The sequence below is a fragment of the Amblyraja radiata genome, chromosome 7, assembly GCF_010909765.2.
Source record: "Amblyraja radiata isolate CabotCenter1 chromosome 7, sAmbRad1.1.pri, whole genome shotgun sequence".
Taxonomy (NCBI): domain Eukaryota; kingdom Metazoa; phylum Chordata; class Chondrichthyes; order Rajiformes; family Rajidae; genus Amblyraja; species Amblyraja radiata.
Window position 1 is genome coordinate 80,326,974 of NC_045962.1, and position 18,665 is coordinate 80,345,638.

The following is an 18,665-nucleotide window of genomic DNA, read 5'->3' on the forward strand; positions in this document are numbered from 1 at the left end:
AATAAGAACAAATTTGCAAGTTTTCAACTCAGAATAGTTTCAGAAAGAAAATATTCTAAAATATAGATATATTTTCTTTTTGTTATTTCTGAAGAATGTACACCAAGAGTTAATTAATATTTACTCTAATTCCAAATCAAACTTGCTCCAATTTTCTTTGAGTGTGAAACGAGCTTACAAGCTTTATTTTTGCATTTTAGTAAAAAGCGTTTAGAAAAATAAATATGCGGATCATTGTTGTGTGTTTGCTTATTGCTTGGCATTATGACCAGCCACGAGCTGATTTGAGGTGTCCCGCTGATATTTAAACAAGTTTCAATTATCTAGATACATAGACACGCACACATATACACACACATACACGCGGAGTAATATGTATCATTAAGAATAAAATCCAGTGAATATTGAACCTAGGGTCAACTTACAATGAAATCCAGAACATAATTGGGCATCGCTGAAAATCCCCTGATATTGTTAGCTTTTATTATAACAATTACTTTATGATTACTGGCATTTTTCCCCACTAATGTATTCAAAAGAAAAACGATTTTGCCTTGGCAATTGTGAATCAAAGATTTATTGTACCGTGTGTTATTTTTACAGAGGGCATAGAAAAAGTATTCATGCATAAAACCGCAAATTAGTAATTTCCTGTTGTGTGTGTTTTTTTCAGCCGGAGAGCTTATTATTTGTGAGACAGGTTTTAAATGAGCCAGGGGAAGTGTTGTTAAAGTAGTCCAGGTTAAGACCAGTGTTAAAATGGAGGGCAGATGAGCCGCCTCGGACATGTAATATGATGGGCCTGGATAGAGTGGATGTGGAGAGGATGTTTCCACTAGAGGGAGCGTCCAGGACCAAAGGTCAAAGCCTCAGAATCAAAGGACGTTCCTTTAGTAATCAGAGGACGTTCCTTGAGATGAGGAGGAATTTCTTTAGTCAGAGGGTGGTGAATTTGTGGAATTCATTGCCACAGAAGGCTTTGTAGGCCAAGCAATAGATTTGTTTAAGGTGGGTATAGATAGATTATTGATTTTGTACGGATCTCAGGGGTTATGGGGAGAAGGCAGGAGAATGAGGTTAGGCTCGAGAGATAGATCAGCCATGATTGCATGGCAGTGAATTGATGGGCCGAATGGCCTCACTCTTCCCTTATTGCTTATGGACATGAATATGGTGGAGAGGAATGTGATGCCTGATGATATAATTACAGTTCGAACGTGAAGGGCTTTGCAGTGAGATTCAATTTAGTGGGCTATGGAACGTGATAGGAATAGATTGTATTTGGAAGACTTTGAAATGAATAAAACCATTGTGGAGCATGATGGTGAGATTAAATATAGATACAAATTGCTGGATTAACTCAGTTGGACTGGCAGCATTTCTGGAAAGAAGGAATTTGGTGAAGTTTCGGATCGAGACCGTTCTTCAGGCTTGGATAAGCCTTTGCCAGAATTTTGCCAGGACTTGAGGGTCTGAGCTATAGGGAAAGTATGAGCAGGCTGGGATTCCAATTCCTTGGACTGCAGATGAATGAGGAGTGATCTTATAGAGGTGTAAACAAATCATGAGAGGTAGATCGGGTAGAGTCTCTTGCCCAGAGTAGGGGAATCGAGAACCTGAGGACATAGGTTTAAGGCGAAAGGGGGAAAGCTTTAATAGGAATATGAGGGGTAACCTTTTCACACAAAGTGTAGTGGATGTATGGAACGAGCTGCCAGAGGAGGTAGTTGAGGCAGGGACTTTTGCAACATTTAAGAAACAACTAGACAAGTACATGGTTAGGACATGTTTAGGGGACTGTGGGCCAAGTTAGGACATGTTGATCGGTGTGGGCAAGTTGGGCCAAAGGGCCTGTTTCCATGCTGTGTGACTCTATGACTCTATACTGTGAAACTGGAAATGGGGGGGGGGGGGCAGATAAGTGGACAAAGGCTAGAGGTAAAAAGGAGACAGAAAGTTAAGATAAGAAGAGGGGCTCCATGGCACCTCTGTGCTGGGATTGTACAGGACATGTGGTGGAATCATTTGAACAAGGAATCTTGTAGAGTTGGGGTACCATAGCTTCGAGCGAGGAGCTTCTTGGAGCTGTACAAGGCGCAGATGAGGCCACATTTGGTTTAAGGTGAAGGGGAAAGGATTTAATAGGGGTATCTGAGCGGTACCTTTTTCAGACAAAGAGTGGTGGGTGTATGGAACAAGCTACCAGAGGTGGTTGAGGCTGGGACTAACCCAACGTTTAAAAAACAGTTAGACATGTACATGGATAGCACCGGTTTGGAGGGATATAAGCCAAATGCGAGCAGGTGGGACTCGTGTAGCTGGGAGCTGTTGGCCAGTAAGGGCAAGTTGGACAATGGGCTTGTTTCCATGCTGTATGATTCTATGACTGACTAAACAACACTGTCTCAACTATGATCTGTCTTTGGTTGGACTCTTTTACACCAGTATTGGGCTATTAATTTATTGATTTTTTTAAACATTATGTTAATATTAATATTTTATCATATATTATCTATGCGTATTCAGTTTACAGGCTTTTAATGCGGCTGCAACTAAGACATTTATTGTTCCATAGTCGTTATATATATATGACAATTAAACACTCTTGTCTCTTGACACTGGACTCACCAGCAGTTTGATTCCAGTCCGAATAATAGCTTTACTTGTGCAGGAAGGAACTGCATACGCTGGTTTAAACCAAAGATAGACAGAAAGAGCTGGAATAGCTCAGCGGGACAGGCAGCATCTCTGGAGAGAAGGAATGGGTGAAGTTTTGGGTCGAGACCCTTCTTCTCACTGGAGACATGGATGGCAGTCTGAAGAAGGGTCTCGACCCGAAACGTCGCCCATTCCTTCCCTCAAGGAATTGGAGATGCTGGTTTGCACCAAAGATAGACACGAAATGCTGGAGTGCCCAGAGGTGAACTGAGCGGAGGTGTTCACCGAGACAATGACCGAGCCTGCGCTTGGGCAAGCTTTTCTTGGTTCTATCATCGTGCTGCACTACTTGTTATGAGCAGGGAAGCACACCTTCATATTGGCATGGTTGCCAACATCATCTTCATCCATGGGCTTCCTGTTCGACTGACTGGCAGGACGGAGCTAGCTTTCCGGAGATAACAAAAACTTTTCATTGTACCTCGGCACACGTGACGATAAACTAAACTAAACTAAACTGAAGTGTCGCTGGCGTCAATGGAGGGGAGGTCGGTTTGCGTGATAGTCTGGGCTGTGTCTATCATTCCCCACAGTCTCTTGCGATCGTGGGTGGAGCTGTTCCCAAACCATGCTGTCAAGCATCCCGGTAACATGCTTATAGCTGAAATGGAGGCACCGTTTGCAACTGTGCGAAAAGAAGATGAATCTGCATCATTGGGATTGCTCCTGGGGTTGGAGTTAGCCCAGCAGTGATGGGCTGAATGGCCTGATACCACCCTTCCCTTGATTTACCTGAAAGCCGGCATTGTTCTGAGCAGTTCAGCTTAGAAACAGCCCCACTCAAAATCAGCTGTGCCAGCGTTCCAATTGATATTAATGGATCTAAATTTCACTTCTGCCACCATTGATATATAATTTCAACAAATGAAGAATCATCTGCACTCATTTCCAATTTAATAATCTATCCGCCACCCACCCCTCCCATGTGTATCAGCGCATTAATTTTTGATTATAGAAATCAAACCATGCTATTAAGCACTGATTTGTTTTCATCTTGAGCTGACAGCATATAAGTATTATCTATGAGACTGTGTGTGTGTGTGCGTGTGTGTGTATGAATTCTAAGTCATCTCCTTATTGATTCAGACAGGAGCCAATTCGGCTGAATACTGTTTTGCTGTCCGCAGTTTTCTATTACGCTCATAGTGCATCATTATTGAAATAGCTCTCAGCTCTGTTCTGCTATGGCGTGCTGAAAATGGTGTTTCTTTTTCAACCGCGGGTCAAAGTGCGAAGGGTGTTTAGATCAAGCCCTCTTCTGATAAAACCCAATCCCATTTTTTGGTTAGTCAGTTCAGTTTAGTGTATTGTTGCGTGCGCCGAGGTACGGTGACAAGCTTTTGTTGCGTGCTAACCGGTCAGCGGAAAGACAAAAGCATGGTTACAATTGAGCCATTCATACTTCACTTCAGTTCAGTTTCGTTTATTGAGGTAGAGTGAAAATCCTTAGTTGTGTGCTAACTAGTCAGCGGAAAGCCAAAAACATAATTCACGAGATTGATCCCTGGGATGGCGGGACTGTCATATGAGGAAACATTGAAAAGACTAGGCTTGTATTCACTGGAGTTTAGAAGAATGAGGGGATATCTTATAGAAACATATAAAATTATAAATGGACTGGACAAGCTAGATGCAGGAAACATTTTCCCTATGTTGGGCGAGTCCAGACCCAGGGGCCACAGTCTTAGAAAAAAGGGGAGGTCATTTAAGACTGAGGTGAGAAAAAACTTTTTCACCCAGAGAGTTGTGAATTTATGGAATTCCCTGCCACAGAGGGCAGTGGAGGCCAAATCACTGGACGGATTTAAGAGAGTTAGATAGAGCTCTAGGGGCTAGTGGAGTCAAGGGATATGCTGCTGGCCTTGCTGAGGCAACGTGAAGTATAAATTGAGTAAATGGAAGGGAGGTTGGTTTGTCTGATGGTCTGGGCTGCGAACACCATTCTCTGCAATGTTGGAGAAAGTCACACTAACAGAATCATATTTCACACTTCAGACCCCTTCATTGAGTGTGCTTACTCTCAGCACTAGGACTGAGTGAGTAGACATGGTGGGCAGGTGATGCAGTCTGGAATGAGTAGGTTTACCTATGTGAGCATTTGTCGGCACTGGTCCTGTACTCGCTGGAGTTTAGAAGAATGAGGGGGGACCTCATTGAAACATACAGTATTGTGAAAGGCTTGGATAGAGTGGATGTGGAGAGGATGTTTCCACTGGTGGGAGAGTCTAGGACTAGAGGTCATAGCCTCAGAATTAAAGGAAGGAGTGGCCTTGATACCACGAGTACCTACGACTAGCAACACGACCTACCCACGACCTACCTACAACCTCCTACGACCTCATGAAAAATGTCCACGAGTAAAAAAGGTTGTGGATTAAGTCTATAAGGTGGGACAGGCCCTTTACTATAGACATAGCTCTTCGGGCTAACAAAATCAAGGGATTATGGGGAGAAAGCAGGAACCGGGTACCGATTTTGGATGATCAGCCATGATCACATTGAATGGCGGTGCTGGCTCAAAGGGCCAAATGGCCTACTCCTGCACCTATTTTTTATGTGTCTATGTTTCTATGACCCTCTCCAACGCCAGTGCATCCTTCCTCGGATACGGGGCTACAAACTGCTCACAATTCTCCAAATGCGGTCTGACCAGTGCCTTATAAAGCCTCAGCATAACCTTGTTTCCGCAGAAAATTATGCTCATATTTCCCTACAACAATGAGTGGTCTGCAAAATAATTGGTTTTAAATGCCTTTGAGAAGAGCTGAGCCTACAAAAGACATGATTCTTATGCCTGTGGAGTCTCGAACCACTGCAGTGTGACCAGAATGGACTAAATTCCTTTGTCTATTATTCATAACTATATTGTATCTTATTCCCATCCCATTTTCTGTTCATATTGTGAGTTCCCTTTTTTCTATTATAGATAACTCCAAGCCCACTGAGGAGGAAGCACCATTGCAAAAGGCAGTCAAAAGTGATTCCGCAGTTATTGGAGGTAAGGAGCGGAGATATAAATTTAAAAAATCCCTTTTTAATGCAGTTGTGAAAGAGATGATTTGATCCACACGAGGGGAGTGAATGGTCATGCCCTATAATGTGCGGATGGTCGGGAAGTGGACCAGTCGATTTTTGGGGGTATAAAAGGAATCGTGGAAAGTTTATGAGGTAGTCAATAGGTGCAGGAGTGGGCCATTCGGCCCTTCGAGCCAGTACCGGCATTCACTGTGATCATGGATGATTATCCACAATCAGTACCCCGTTCCTGCTTTCTCACCATATCTCCTGACTTCGCTACCTTCAGGAGCTCTATCTAAAGGGCCTGTCCCACTTGGCGATTTTGTTCGGCATCTGCCAGCGACATATCAGTGTCGCCAAAAGATCTTGAACATTTCAAAATCCAGTGGCGACAAAATAAATGTTGCGACACTTGGAAAAACACCGCGCGTCATACGTCATCACGCTGCGCCACGCCACATCACCGCCGCATCACACCACTAATTTTTCGGTGGCCTGATACGTCAGTCAATGATGCCGGCGGTCACCGAAAAAATCCACAGGTGGGACAGGCCCCTTACTCTCTCTTGAAAGTATCCAGAGAATTGGACTCCACTGCCTTCTGAGGCAGAGAATTCAACAGATTCACAACTCTCTGGGTGAAAAAGTTTTTCCTCGTCTCCGTTCTAAATGACCTACCCCTTATTCTTAAACTGTGGCCCCTGGTTCTGGACTCCCCCAACATCAGGAACATCGGTAGAAGGAGTTCATTTAGCTTATTGTGTTTGCAATACTCAAGCACTGAGCTGCAAAGTTGCAGTGGATACAATTAAATAAGGGAGAGGAGGAATATGTAGGAAGGAGCTGCAGATGGTGGCTTACACTGAAGCTATACATGCTGGAATAACTCAGTGGGACAGGTAGCATCTCTGGAGAAAAGCAATGGGTGACGTTTCTGGGCGAGACCCTTCTTCAGACTGAGGTATATAATGTAAGCTGAAACTGAGGTAGCATCAATTCGTAAGGGGGGATCAAGCCAATAACTAACAAATACACTGTAGATAAAAGGCTAACACAGCCTATAATAAAAGTGCAGATAAGATTTTCGAGGATGTTGCCAGGACTCGTGGGTCTGAGCAACAGCGAGAGGTTGAGTAGGCTGGGACTCTATTCCTTGGAGTTCAGGAGGGTGAGGGGTGATCTTATAGAGGTGTATTAAATCATGAGAGGAATAGATCGGGTAGATGCACAGTCTTTTACCCAGAGTAGGGGAATCGAGGACTAGAGGACATAAGTTTTAGGTGAGGGAGAAAACATGTAATAAGAATCTGTTTTTCCACACAAAGGGTGGTGGGTGTATGGAAGGGGCTGCCAGAGGAGGTAGTTGAGCTGGGACTATCGTAAAGGGTCTGTCCCACTTGGGCGACCTAATTGGCGAGTTTAGAAGAGTTTTAAAAAATGACATGTTGAAGACCTCCTTCGACTATGTTGAAGACCAGCTACGACTAGCTACGACTAACTTTGGGAAAATTGGACACCGAATAGTGGAGTGTGAAGACGACCTCCTTCGATCTCCTTCGACCTCCCTTCGACTATGATGAAGACTGTCTACGACTACCTTTGACTACCTTCGACTACCCTCGATTACCTACGACTAACATGCCGACCGAATACGACCTACTACGACTAAACCTACGTGTAAAAAAAGTATCAATTTTTTCCATGGCGACCTTTTTTTACTCGCAGGCATTTGTTAACATATTGAAAAAAACGCCGCGACCTAGCTGAGGCCTCGAGTACGCGGAGACCACTCTCGATCATGAAGGAGAGTTACGAGGACCTCCTATGACCTTGCGTCGACCATGCTGCGTGTATGAGTCATAGAAACATAGAAACATAGAAAATAGGTGCAGGAGTAGGCCATTCGGCCCTTCGAGTCGAGGGGAAACTCACCAGAACTCACGGATTAGGTCGCCCAATTGGGACAGGTCCTTAACTTTTAAGAAATACTTAGACAGGTACATGGTTAGTACAGGTTTGGAGGGATATGGGCTAAACATAGGCAGGTGGGACCAATGTCCCAGCTACACTAGTCCCATCTACCTGCCCTTGGTCCATAACCCTCCAAACCTGTCCTATCCATGTACCTGTCTAACTGTTTCTTAAATGTTGGGATATTCCCAGCCTCAATTATTTGTTCCATACACCCACCACCCTTTGTGTGAAAAAGTTACCCCTCGGATTCCTATTAAATCTTTTCCCCTTCACCTTGAACCTACGTCCTGTGCTCCTCGATTCCCTTACTCTGGGCAAGAGGTTCTGTGCATCTACCCGATCTATTCCTCTCTTGATTGTATACACCTCTATAAGATCACTTTGTGCCGATGTTTTGTATAAACCAGCATCTGCAGTTCCTTTCTGCACATAGAAAGGAAATTGTTGCTTTCAGGGCCTGTCCCACTTAGGCGATTTTTTCGGCGACCGTCACAGTCGTAGCAGGTCACCGAAAAAGCGGCAATTGGACCCCCCCCCCCCCCCCGACAATGTCTATGACAAGCTACGACAACCGGCAACCCATTAGGATGTCCACCTACGACCACACCTACGACAACCTACGACCACATAGGCGACAACCGAAGTCCACCCGCGACAAGCTACGACCCTGTCGGGCGACAACTGGAGGCAACTGAAGACAATTCAGTTGCCGGTACCTGTCGCCGGTTGACGTAGGTAGTCGCCAATGGAATTCACCGAAGTCAGCACCGTCACCTGGCGACAACCTGCATCATCCTGGCGAAAACCTACGACAGGAGAAGACAAATGACGTCAAGCCCACAGTCGCCGAAAATTTTGAACATTTCAAAATCCAGCGGTGACCAGAAAAACGTTACGACTCTTCAGGCGACTTGAGGAGACTGCTCACGACCATACAGGCGTCACCCAGCGACCATGTGGCGACAGCCTAGTCGCCTGTAGTCGCTGAAAACTTTGCCTAAGTGGGACAGGGGCTTTAGGTTCACTTTGTCTGTGGTTTTCATTATTTTATGAACTAAATTTCCTCCCAGTTTCCTTTCTCCTGAAGAAAATAACTCCAGCCTAAATAGTTTCATCATGAATGCAATTCCGTCAGCTTGGTGACTAAGTGGCTAGTGGTGACATTTTAAGGGTCTACATATAATCGGCGCATGGCGTCATTAAACCTGAGAAAGATTGTTGATGCCCTCAAAAAAAAGGCATCTCTTTCTACGATCTTATGCAGCGGTGAAATACTGGATTCTATAATGGAAAGAAGTATTTGAGTATTTCAAACAATAAATTCATGAATGCAAGCTTTTAAATGGTAGTTTTGACTTACAAATGCATTGGAATCATCGAGCAAATAATTGAATTGAAAGTCGTAGATCTTAGTCTTTGGAAAGTAATGTCAGGCAAGATAAATTCACGGCGAGCATATGTGCTCCTGAGAAGTGAAATAGCACAAGGAACTGGGTAATTAATTGGTCAAATGAGAGGCAGGAGACAGATATCAATAGTTTTACTAATTGGATGGGGGAGTTTAGTCGTGGACTGTATCTGTGGCTCTTAACTACACTATCATATTTCACCGTGACTTCAGCAAAAGTGGAGACATTTAGAATGCCTGAGTTTTCCAATTAAGTCAGAATTGTCAAGAAGCCCATATATTTTCTGCATATTTTGTGCCGAGTTCACTGTTTGCAAAGAGAGAGCTAGACACAAAAAAAAAAAATACAATCACACTGATGTTGTGAAAGTGGCCCACTGCTATTGTTGGTGATGTTTCCAAAGCCGTTTTTACCATGAATGTCAATTTGTGCATTTTGCAGAATTACAATTTTGAGAAAAGCATTTTTTTTCGGGGGGGATACTGAATGATCAGAACACAAAGCTGTGCTTTGAAATATCTTCTATCGTTTAGTGGCTTCTGTATAAATACATTCTTAAACCGTTTCCCCGAAAGAATCTTATTTACTGATCATTTTTACGAGCAAGAAATCTGCTGCAAACCCTCACCCACTAAGACCATTGGGTGGAAGGGCAGGTCATGAGGTCATAAGTGATAGGAGTAGAATTAGGCCATTCGGCCCATCATGTCTACTACACCATTCAATCATGGCTGATCTATCTCTCCCTCCTAACCCCATTCTCCTGCCTGCTCCCCATAACCTCTGACACCCGTACTAATCATGAATCTATCTATCTCTGCCTTAAATATATCCACTGACTCGGCCTCCACAGCCTTCTGTGGCAAAGAATTCCACAGATTCACCACCCCCTGACATGCACTTTCTCCTCATCTCCTTCCTAAAGAGGTCCTTCTGCAGTTGTACAGGGCCCTGGTGAGACCACACCTGGAGTTTTGTATGCAGTTTTGGTCCCCTAATTTGAAGAAGGACATTTGTGCTGTTGAGGGAGTGCAGCGTAGGTTCACAACGTTAATTCCCGGATGGTGGGACTGTCATATGTTGATAGAATGGAGCGGCTGGGCTTGTATACTCTGGAATTTAGAAGATGAGAGGGGATCTTATTGAAACATATAAAATGATTAAGGGTTTGGACACAGGTTTGGAGGGATGTGCCAGTGCAGCTGGGACATGTTGGCCATTGTGGCCAAATTGGGACGAAGGGCCTGTTTCCCCACCACTGTATCACACTGTATGACTTTAACGGGGAAAAAAAATACTAAAAGGAGATTTCTCTTCCATCAACAGGTGTGATAGCCATCGTGATTTTCGTCATCCTCTGCATCATTGCCATCACGGGCCGCCTGCTGTATCAGAACAAAGGCACCTATCGAAATAACGAAGCCAAACGGACGGAGTACGCTGAGGCTCCAGACGTGGCGATGAGGAGCAAGGCCAATTACCAGGACGCCGTTAGCGATGGCAAGAAGGAGTATTTCATCTGACAGCGACACAGGCCCTCCTTGTCCACGACGACAGATTATTTATACCAACAGCTTGGGATTGCTTCCGTGCTCTCTACGAGTTAAGCTCCAAGACACTGCAGACTAAACAGCCAAAACGTTAGCTCAAAGCACACAGACAACCTCAGTCTGTCTCCCTGACAGTGCTGGATATAACCCTATTGTTTCCTGCTTAACTAATTGCCAGCTGACAAGGAGTAGAACGAAGTGTCTACGAGTCTAAGGTTTTCGAGTAACAGTGGCTATTGTTAAGTGTAGCTACACTCCTTCTCAGAGCGATGTAAAACATTCATATAAACTTTTAAATGTAACCTGATACTCGGTTTATCCTTACCACATTCATTCCCTTATATTTTTCGTTGACAGGGTACTACCATGTTAACTCTGAGGAAGGTGAACTAGTTAAGTGCTGATTTAAGGTGCAGCCTTCATTTTTTTGCCGAACGACTAACTTATTATTGATCTGATGATCTATTTTAGAAGAAACCCAAATTAGATGAAGTAAAAATGGTTCATGTTATGATATTAGTTTGTAAGAGTTCCTGGCAGGTCTCCTGCTAAACCAAAGCTTTATGTTAAGTAGACCAAGTCAATCATCAGAGCATGTTCCAATGTGTTAAGGTCAGAAGTCAAAGACTGATAGTCAAACTAAATACTTTAGTTCATTACAATTCTGATAGAGCCACAACACATTTACAACACCATTTCTCTTCACAGACATCATTAGTCAGTCACCATTTGGTACAGAGTTGATCTCACGACAAACAGTGTATTTAATAGAAAATGATCCACTTATTGAGCAAATAGCAAGCAAAGTAGGGTGGCACAGTGGCGCAGCGGTAGAGTTGCGGCCTTACAGGGACAGAGTCCCCGGTTCGATCGGGTGCTGTCTGTACGGGGTTTATACGTTCTTCCTGTGACATTCGTGGGTTTTGTCTGGGTTCTCCGGTTTACTCCCACGTTCTAAAGGCGTACAGATTTGTGGGCTAGTTGACTTGGTAAAATTGTAAATTGTCCCGAGTACGTGTGGGATAGTGTTAGCGTGAGGGTATCGCAGGTCGGTGCAAACTCGGTGGGCCGATGGGTGGGCCTTTGTATCTCTAAACTAAACTAAACTGAAGTAGAAAGTAACTACATCAAGGAGACTGAAACATCAACAAATAAAATCAGCGCATTAAACATCCAGAGGAATGTAACAAATGTAGGACATCATGAAGTGGCATCATAGAGTTATACAGCATAGAAACAGGCCCTTCGGCCCAACTTGGCCATGTTGCCAAGGTGCCTTCCTAAGTCCTATTTGCCTGCATTTGGTCTATCTATTTATACTACTAAAACTCTCATCTTGACCACTTCCGGTTTGCATTATTTTTAAATTTGTGCGAAACGGTACCATATATCGCTAGGATTTCTTTCTGCCACCTTACTCGCCGTTCTCCTCTGCCCCAAGCGCACCAAGTTTTGTTCCAATCGGTGGAAGATTACAAAAGTTATGACGGTTTAAAAAATCGTGAGATCAGCAGATTGGTCCTCGTCTGTCAGTCACCATGAAGGTAACGCGCCTCCCGGGAAACGTTGGAGAATAAATCCCGGAGGTGGGGCTGAGTCCGTGAGCACGTCCGCAAGCCGCCGCCCGTCCACAAGCCGCCGAGAATAAAGCTGAAGCAGCGGAGTGTGGGCTGTGTTCCGCGGGTGGGGGCTGTGAGCGTGACAGGCGCTGGGGGCGGGAGCAGCCAAGTGAGTCCGGAGCCGGGTCCTGGAGCAAGGAGTACAGTCGGAGCCGGGGCCAGGAACAGGTGAGCCCACACACCCCCCTCCCACCCTCCCACACCCCTCCTCCCCAACACCCCCACACCCCTACACCCCCCTTCCCCTACACCCCCGCTACCGCTACACCCCCCTAACCCTACACCCCCCTCCCCTTCACCCGGTTCCCCTACACACCTCCCTCCCCCACAGCCCCCCTCTCCCACAACCCCCCTCCCCCACAGTCCCCCTCTCCCCTACCCCCTCCCCCACACCCCCATCACTTCACAACCCCGCCTCTCCCAAACACGCCCTCCCCACACCCCCCTCTCCACACCCCACACACACACACCCTCCCCCACACACACACCCTTCCCCCCACATACCCCCCACCTCCCACCCCCCTCCCCCACACCACACGTTCCTCCCACACCACACTCTCCCACCCACCTCCACCCCCCCTGCCCACACACACCATCACTCCTCTCCCACATCACACCCGCCTCCCCTTCTCCCCTCCCACACACGAAGAGGAGGGGGGGGGGGGGAGTGCTGGGTTTGAGGGGAAATGAGCCACACCTGCACAGTTAGGGGCTATGAGTGAGTGATGGAATATTGCTTTGCGGGAATGGGTTGCGTTGGGGGAACAGGTGAGTGGTGGAATATTGTGTTGGGGAATGGTTTGCGATGGGGGAGTGGGCTTCCCGTGTGACTGGGACCCAACAGGTCCCACTTAGTCTAGTATCACTCTAAAAATGTCCTATCCATGAACCTATACAAATGCCCTTCAAATACTGTTATTCTATCCAACTACTCCCGCTGGAAGCTCCTTCCATGTATCTACCCCTCTCTGTGTGAATATCATGTCCCTTAGATCTTCTTTAAATATTTACCCCACTCACCTGAAACTTTTGCCCTGTAATTTTAGTCTCATCTATGCTTGGCGAAAGACCGTGGTCATCCACCATTTCTCTATCCATCATGATTTTATAAAAGTTCGATACAAAGTTCTGGAGTCATTCTGGTGCAGCGGTAGAGTTGCTGCCTTACAGCGCTTGCAACGCCAGAGACTCGGGTTCGATCCTGACTACGGGTGCTGTCTGTACGGGGTTTGTACGTTCTCCCCATGACTGCATGGGGTTTTTCTGAGATCTTTAGTTTCCTCCCACACTCCAAATGTTAATCAGCTTGGTGTAAGTGTAAATTGTCCCAAGTATACATAGTATCGTGTTGATGTGCGGTGATCGCTGGTCGGTGCAGACACGGTGGGCCAAAGGGCCTGTTTCTGCGCTGTATCTCTAAACTAAACTAAACTAAACTAAACAAACTCAACGGGTCAGGGACCATCTCTGGTGAAAATGGATGGGTGATGATTTGGGTCGGGACCCTTCATTACATTCCAGAGATGCTGCCTGACCCACTGAGTTACTTCAGCACTTTGTGTCTATCATTGATATAATCCAACACCTGCAGTTCTTTGTTTCTACATTTCTTCATCATTTTATAAACCTCTATGAGGTCACCCCTTTGCCTCCTTCACTCCAGGGAAAACAGACCCAAGCGATACCATCTCTCCTCATAACTCAAAGTACTCCAGCCCTGGCAACATCCTTGTGAATCTTCTCTGCACCCTCTCAAGCTTAATCACACCACTCCCTGCAGCATGGCCACCAGTACTGCACACGATATTCCAGTTGTGCGCTCGCCAATGTCCAGTGCTGATGAAAAGTAACGCCCCACCTCTTGTACCTGGTGCCCCGGCGGGTGAAGGCAAGCGTGCCATACTGATTGAGTGGTACTGCATCGTCACGTGTACTTGTACAGTGAGCTACAGTACAGGTATGCAAGAGTGGCCACCTAAAGGGCACCAACAAAGTTATGCCCCTGTCCCACTTAGGAAACCTGAACGGAAACCTCTGCAGGCTTTGCGCCCCACCCAAGGTTTCCGTGCGGTTCCCGGAGGTTGCAGGTGGTTGCCGGAGGTTGCAGGTAGTGGAAGCAGGTAGCGAGACTGACAAAAACCTCCAGGAACCTCCGGGAACCGCACGGAAACCCCCCCCATGCCGGGTCCCTGTTTGGTCTTGACAACCCCCCCTCCCCCACACACACACCGAGCCCCCCTTTGTTTGCCTTCTTCATCACCTTTGTCGACCCTTGTCGTCACTTACAGCGACAATTGAACAGATTTGGCGCATGAGTCCAACCCCAGTTCCTTAAATCTCTGCGGTCTCTCGGTGTGCTTTGCTAACCACTCCCTTTGAACTCGAGTAAATGTCGAGTCTTTCTCAGGACACAGTGTGTGTATACGTATAAGCAAACAGGAAGTCCAATTAAGTTTCCCAGAATTAGGTTTCCAGAAGGGGAGTTCACGACCCCCTCCCGCCCCCCCCCCACTCCCCCAACCACCCTCTACTTTCAGTGTGAAGAAAGGTTCCGACCCGAAATGTCACCCCTCCTTTTTCTCCAGAGATACTGCCTGATCCGCTGAGTCACGCCAGCATTTACCGTCGATCTTAAGTTTGCCAGAGGTTTTTCTGGGGTTCCTACACATGTCACGTTGAGTGAAATAACCGGCAATGGCAGAAATCTGAAATGAGTTGAGGAATCTTTGGCGATGAACACAAGGTCAGGCAACATTTGAGGATCTGGTCCAAACGAGTTAAAATACGTCTGGCGATGATCGGATCAGAATGTGGGTGATCGGTTTCAGACAGCCAAACGTTGAATCAAAAGCTACGATGATAGATTTACTACCTTTCGAATGACTTTAAACGAAAATGGGGTAGTTGATGAAAAATGACTTGCGGGGGATTGGGAAATGGGAATGGTAATATGATTCTGACTGATTAGAGTGATCAAGCAAGCTGTGAGATTACGAAGTGAAACTGGACTCACAACTTACAAGAAGTCTAGGAGCAGAGTTTTGTTGTGGTTCACTGATGATATGAGAACAACGGACTCCAGGGATGAAAGATTCATGGAGGAGTCCATTAGTGGTCTCTTGGCATGCCTAGATCAATCTGTAGAGCTGATTGCATTCTCTACATCAGGGGCACAACATAAAGCAGGCACCAAACTCTGAAGGAGATAGTAAACAGGGAAGAATAATGTATGGCAGTAGACAGACACAAAATGCTGGAGTAACTCAGCGGGACAGGCAGCATCTCCGGAGAGAAGGAATGGCTGACGTTTCGTGTCGAGACCCTTCTTCAGTCTGAAGGGGTGCAAGGGTAATATGATTTCCATAATAAATATTCAACAGATATTTTTGATTGAAAAGCAAGTTGACAGAGGAATGTCGGTATGAACATTGACTTCTCCAATTTCAGGTAGTCCTTGCTTTCTCCCTCCATCCCCTCCCCCTTTCCAGCTCTCCCACATAGCCTACTGTCTCCGCCTCTTCCTTCCCCCCTCCCCTGACATCAGTCTGAAGAAGGGTCTCATCCCAAAACGTCGCCTATTCCTTTTCTCCGTAGATGCTGCCTCACCCGCTGAGTTTATCCAGCATTTTTGCCTACCTTTGACAGAGGAAATATGTGCCAATGCATAATATTTAATATTAAATCAGTCTGAAGAGGGTCTCGACCCAAGAAGTCACCCATTCCTTCTCTCCAGAGATGCTGCCTGCCCCGCTGAGTTACTCCAACATTTTGTGTCTATCTTCAGTGTAAACCAGCATCTGCAGTTCCTTCCTACACAATGTATGACAATGTCAGTCATTAAGGAATGTGTAGGAAGGAACTGCAGATGCTGGTTTAAACCGAAGACGGACTCAAAAAGCTGTAGTAACTCAGCGGGGCAGGCAGCATCTCTAGAGAAAAGGAGTACTGGCCACTTTGGGTTGAGAGCGTTCTTCGGACTGAGATTCAGGGGAGAGAGGAACGAGAGATATAGTTATCGTTGGTTTTTGCATTCCTTCTCTCCATTTGTCCTAAGTATTGTCTATATCTCCCGTTCCCCTTTCTCCTGACTCTCAGTCTGAAGAAGGGTCTCGACCCGAAACGTCACCCACTCCTTCTCTCCAGGATTGGTGCCTGACCCGCTGAGTTACTCCAGCATTTTGTGTCTGTCTTTGGCCATTAAGGATATTGGGTGGGATGGACCCAGGAAGAACGCCCAGAAATCTGCCCAGTTGGCTAAATCACTGCAGGTAAGATGGCACGCAGGTATCTCCACAAGGTTTACCTGATACAGAAACAGGAATGGGCTGTTAATCCAGCCAAGCCTGGTTGGCACAGCAGGGTGAACTGCTGCCTCACAGAGCCAGCAAGCCAGGTTCAATCATGACCTCCGGTACTGACTGCATGGAGGTTGAACGGAGCTGCTATTTTTCCCCGGGTTAGAAACATATAAACCTTGAAAAATAGGTGCAGGAGTAGGCCATTCGGCCCTTCGATCCAGCATCGCCATTCAATATGCTCATAGCTGATCATCTAAAATCAGTACCCTGTTCCTGCTTTTTCCCCATATCCCTTGATTCCTTTGGACCTAAGAGCTAAATCTAAATCCCTCTTGAAAACATCCAGCGAATTGGCCTCCACTGCCTTCTGTGGCAGAGAATTCCACAGATTCACAACTCTCCTCCTCCATCCCAAAGACGTGCAGGTTGGTGAATTAACTGCTCTCTGTAAAGTAACCTTAATGTTTAAGTGGAGGAAAAAGTCTGGGGTGTATATGAAGGAACTGCAGATGCTGGATTAAACCAAAGCTGGGGTAGTTGATAGGGATGTGGGGAGAATAAAGTGAAATGATTATAACATTAGTATGAATAGATGTTCGATTGTTGTCCCAGACTCAGTTATGTTTCCATGCTATATAATGCCATGACTCCATAACACCCGGGTTCGATCCCGACTACGGGTGCTGTCTGTTCTGAGTTTGTATGTTCTCCCCGTGACCTGCATGGGTTTTCGCCAAGATCTTCGGTTTCCTCCGACACTCCAAAGACGTACAGGTTTGTAAGTTCATTGACTTGGTAGAAGTGTGAAACATCGTCCCCAGTGTGTGTAGGATAGTGTTAATGTGTGGTGATCGTTGGTAGGTGCGGCCTCAGTGGGCCTAAGGACCTGCCTCCGCGCTGTATCGCTAATCTAAACTAATCTAAACTAAACTAAACTAATCAAAACCATCCAACACCATTTAAACTAATCTTAGTTTGATCCCATTATTATCTACACACATGCCCATATCGCTCCTCTGGAATTACCACTCACCTACACAGTACTGGCAATTTACTGTGGCCAATTGGTGTATAATAATAATAATAATAATAATAATAATAATAATAATAATAATAATAATAATAATAATAATAATAATAATAATAATAATAATAATAATAATAATATATTTTATTGTCATTGCACATAGGTGCAACGAGATTTGGAATGCAGCTTCCATCCAATGTCATAACCTAAACAACTAAACATTTAGATACCCAGAGAAACATGATTTTTAAAAAAAGAACGTAAAACAGTATAAAGTGCAAATAGGTCTGTGCCGGGTCGATGTGGGACGTGACCATCCGAAGGGAGACAGTTCATGGGGGTGGGGGGTCACTCAGCAGGGCCGGTTCAGAGCAGCTATAGCTCTGGGGATGAAGCTGTTCCTAAGTCTGGAGGTGCGGGCGTAGAATGCCTTGTAATGTCTGCCGGAAGGAGAAGTTCGAACAGTCCATTACATAGAAACATAGAAATTAGGTGCAGGAGTAGGCCATTCGGCCCTTCGAGCCTGCACCGCCATTCAATATGATCATGGCTGATCATCCAACTCAGTATCCCGTACCTGCCTTCTCTCCATACCCTCTGATCCCCTTAGCCACAAGGGCCACATCTAACTCCCTCTTAAATATAGCCAATGAACTGGCCTCGACTACCCTCTGTGGCAGAGAGTTCCAGAGATTCACCACTCTCTGTGTGAAAAAAGCTCTTCTCATGTCGGTTTTAAAGGATTTCCCCCTTATCCTTAAGCTGTGACCCCTTGTCCTGGACTTCCCCAACATCGGGAGCAATCTTCCTGCATCTAGCCTGTCCAACCCCTTAAGAATTTTGTAAGTTTCTATAAGATCCCCTCTCAATCTCCTAAATTCTAGAGAGTATAAACCAAGTCTATCCAGTCTTTCTTCATAAGACAGTCCTGACATCCCAGGAATCAGTCTGGTGAACCTTCTCTGCACTCCCTCTATGGCAATAATGTCCTTCCTCAGATTTGGAGACCAAAACTGTACGCAATACTCCAGGTGTGGTCTCACCAAGACCCT

The 18,665-nt window shown here is 45.7% G+C and overlaps 1 protein-coding gene across 1 annotated transcript in view; it reads left to right on the forward strand.

Annotated features, from left to right (window-relative positions):
* The window catches only part of LOC116975561 (contactin-associated protein-like 5), a 1,077,365-nt gene extending 1,066,185 nt beyond the window's left edge, over positions 1–11,180 (forward strand). Inside the window, exons 23-24 of the mRNA XM_033024848.1 lie at positions 5,645–5,716; positions 10,446–11,180. Of these exons, the coding sequence (XP_032880739.1) occupies positions 5,645–5,716; positions 10,446–10,642 (269 nt within the window). The 3' untranslated portion in view covers positions 10,643–11,180. The remainder of the gene's footprint in view (positions 1–5,644; positions 5,717–10,445) is intronic.
* The last annotated feature ends 7,485 nt before the right edge of the window (positions 11,181–18,665 follow it).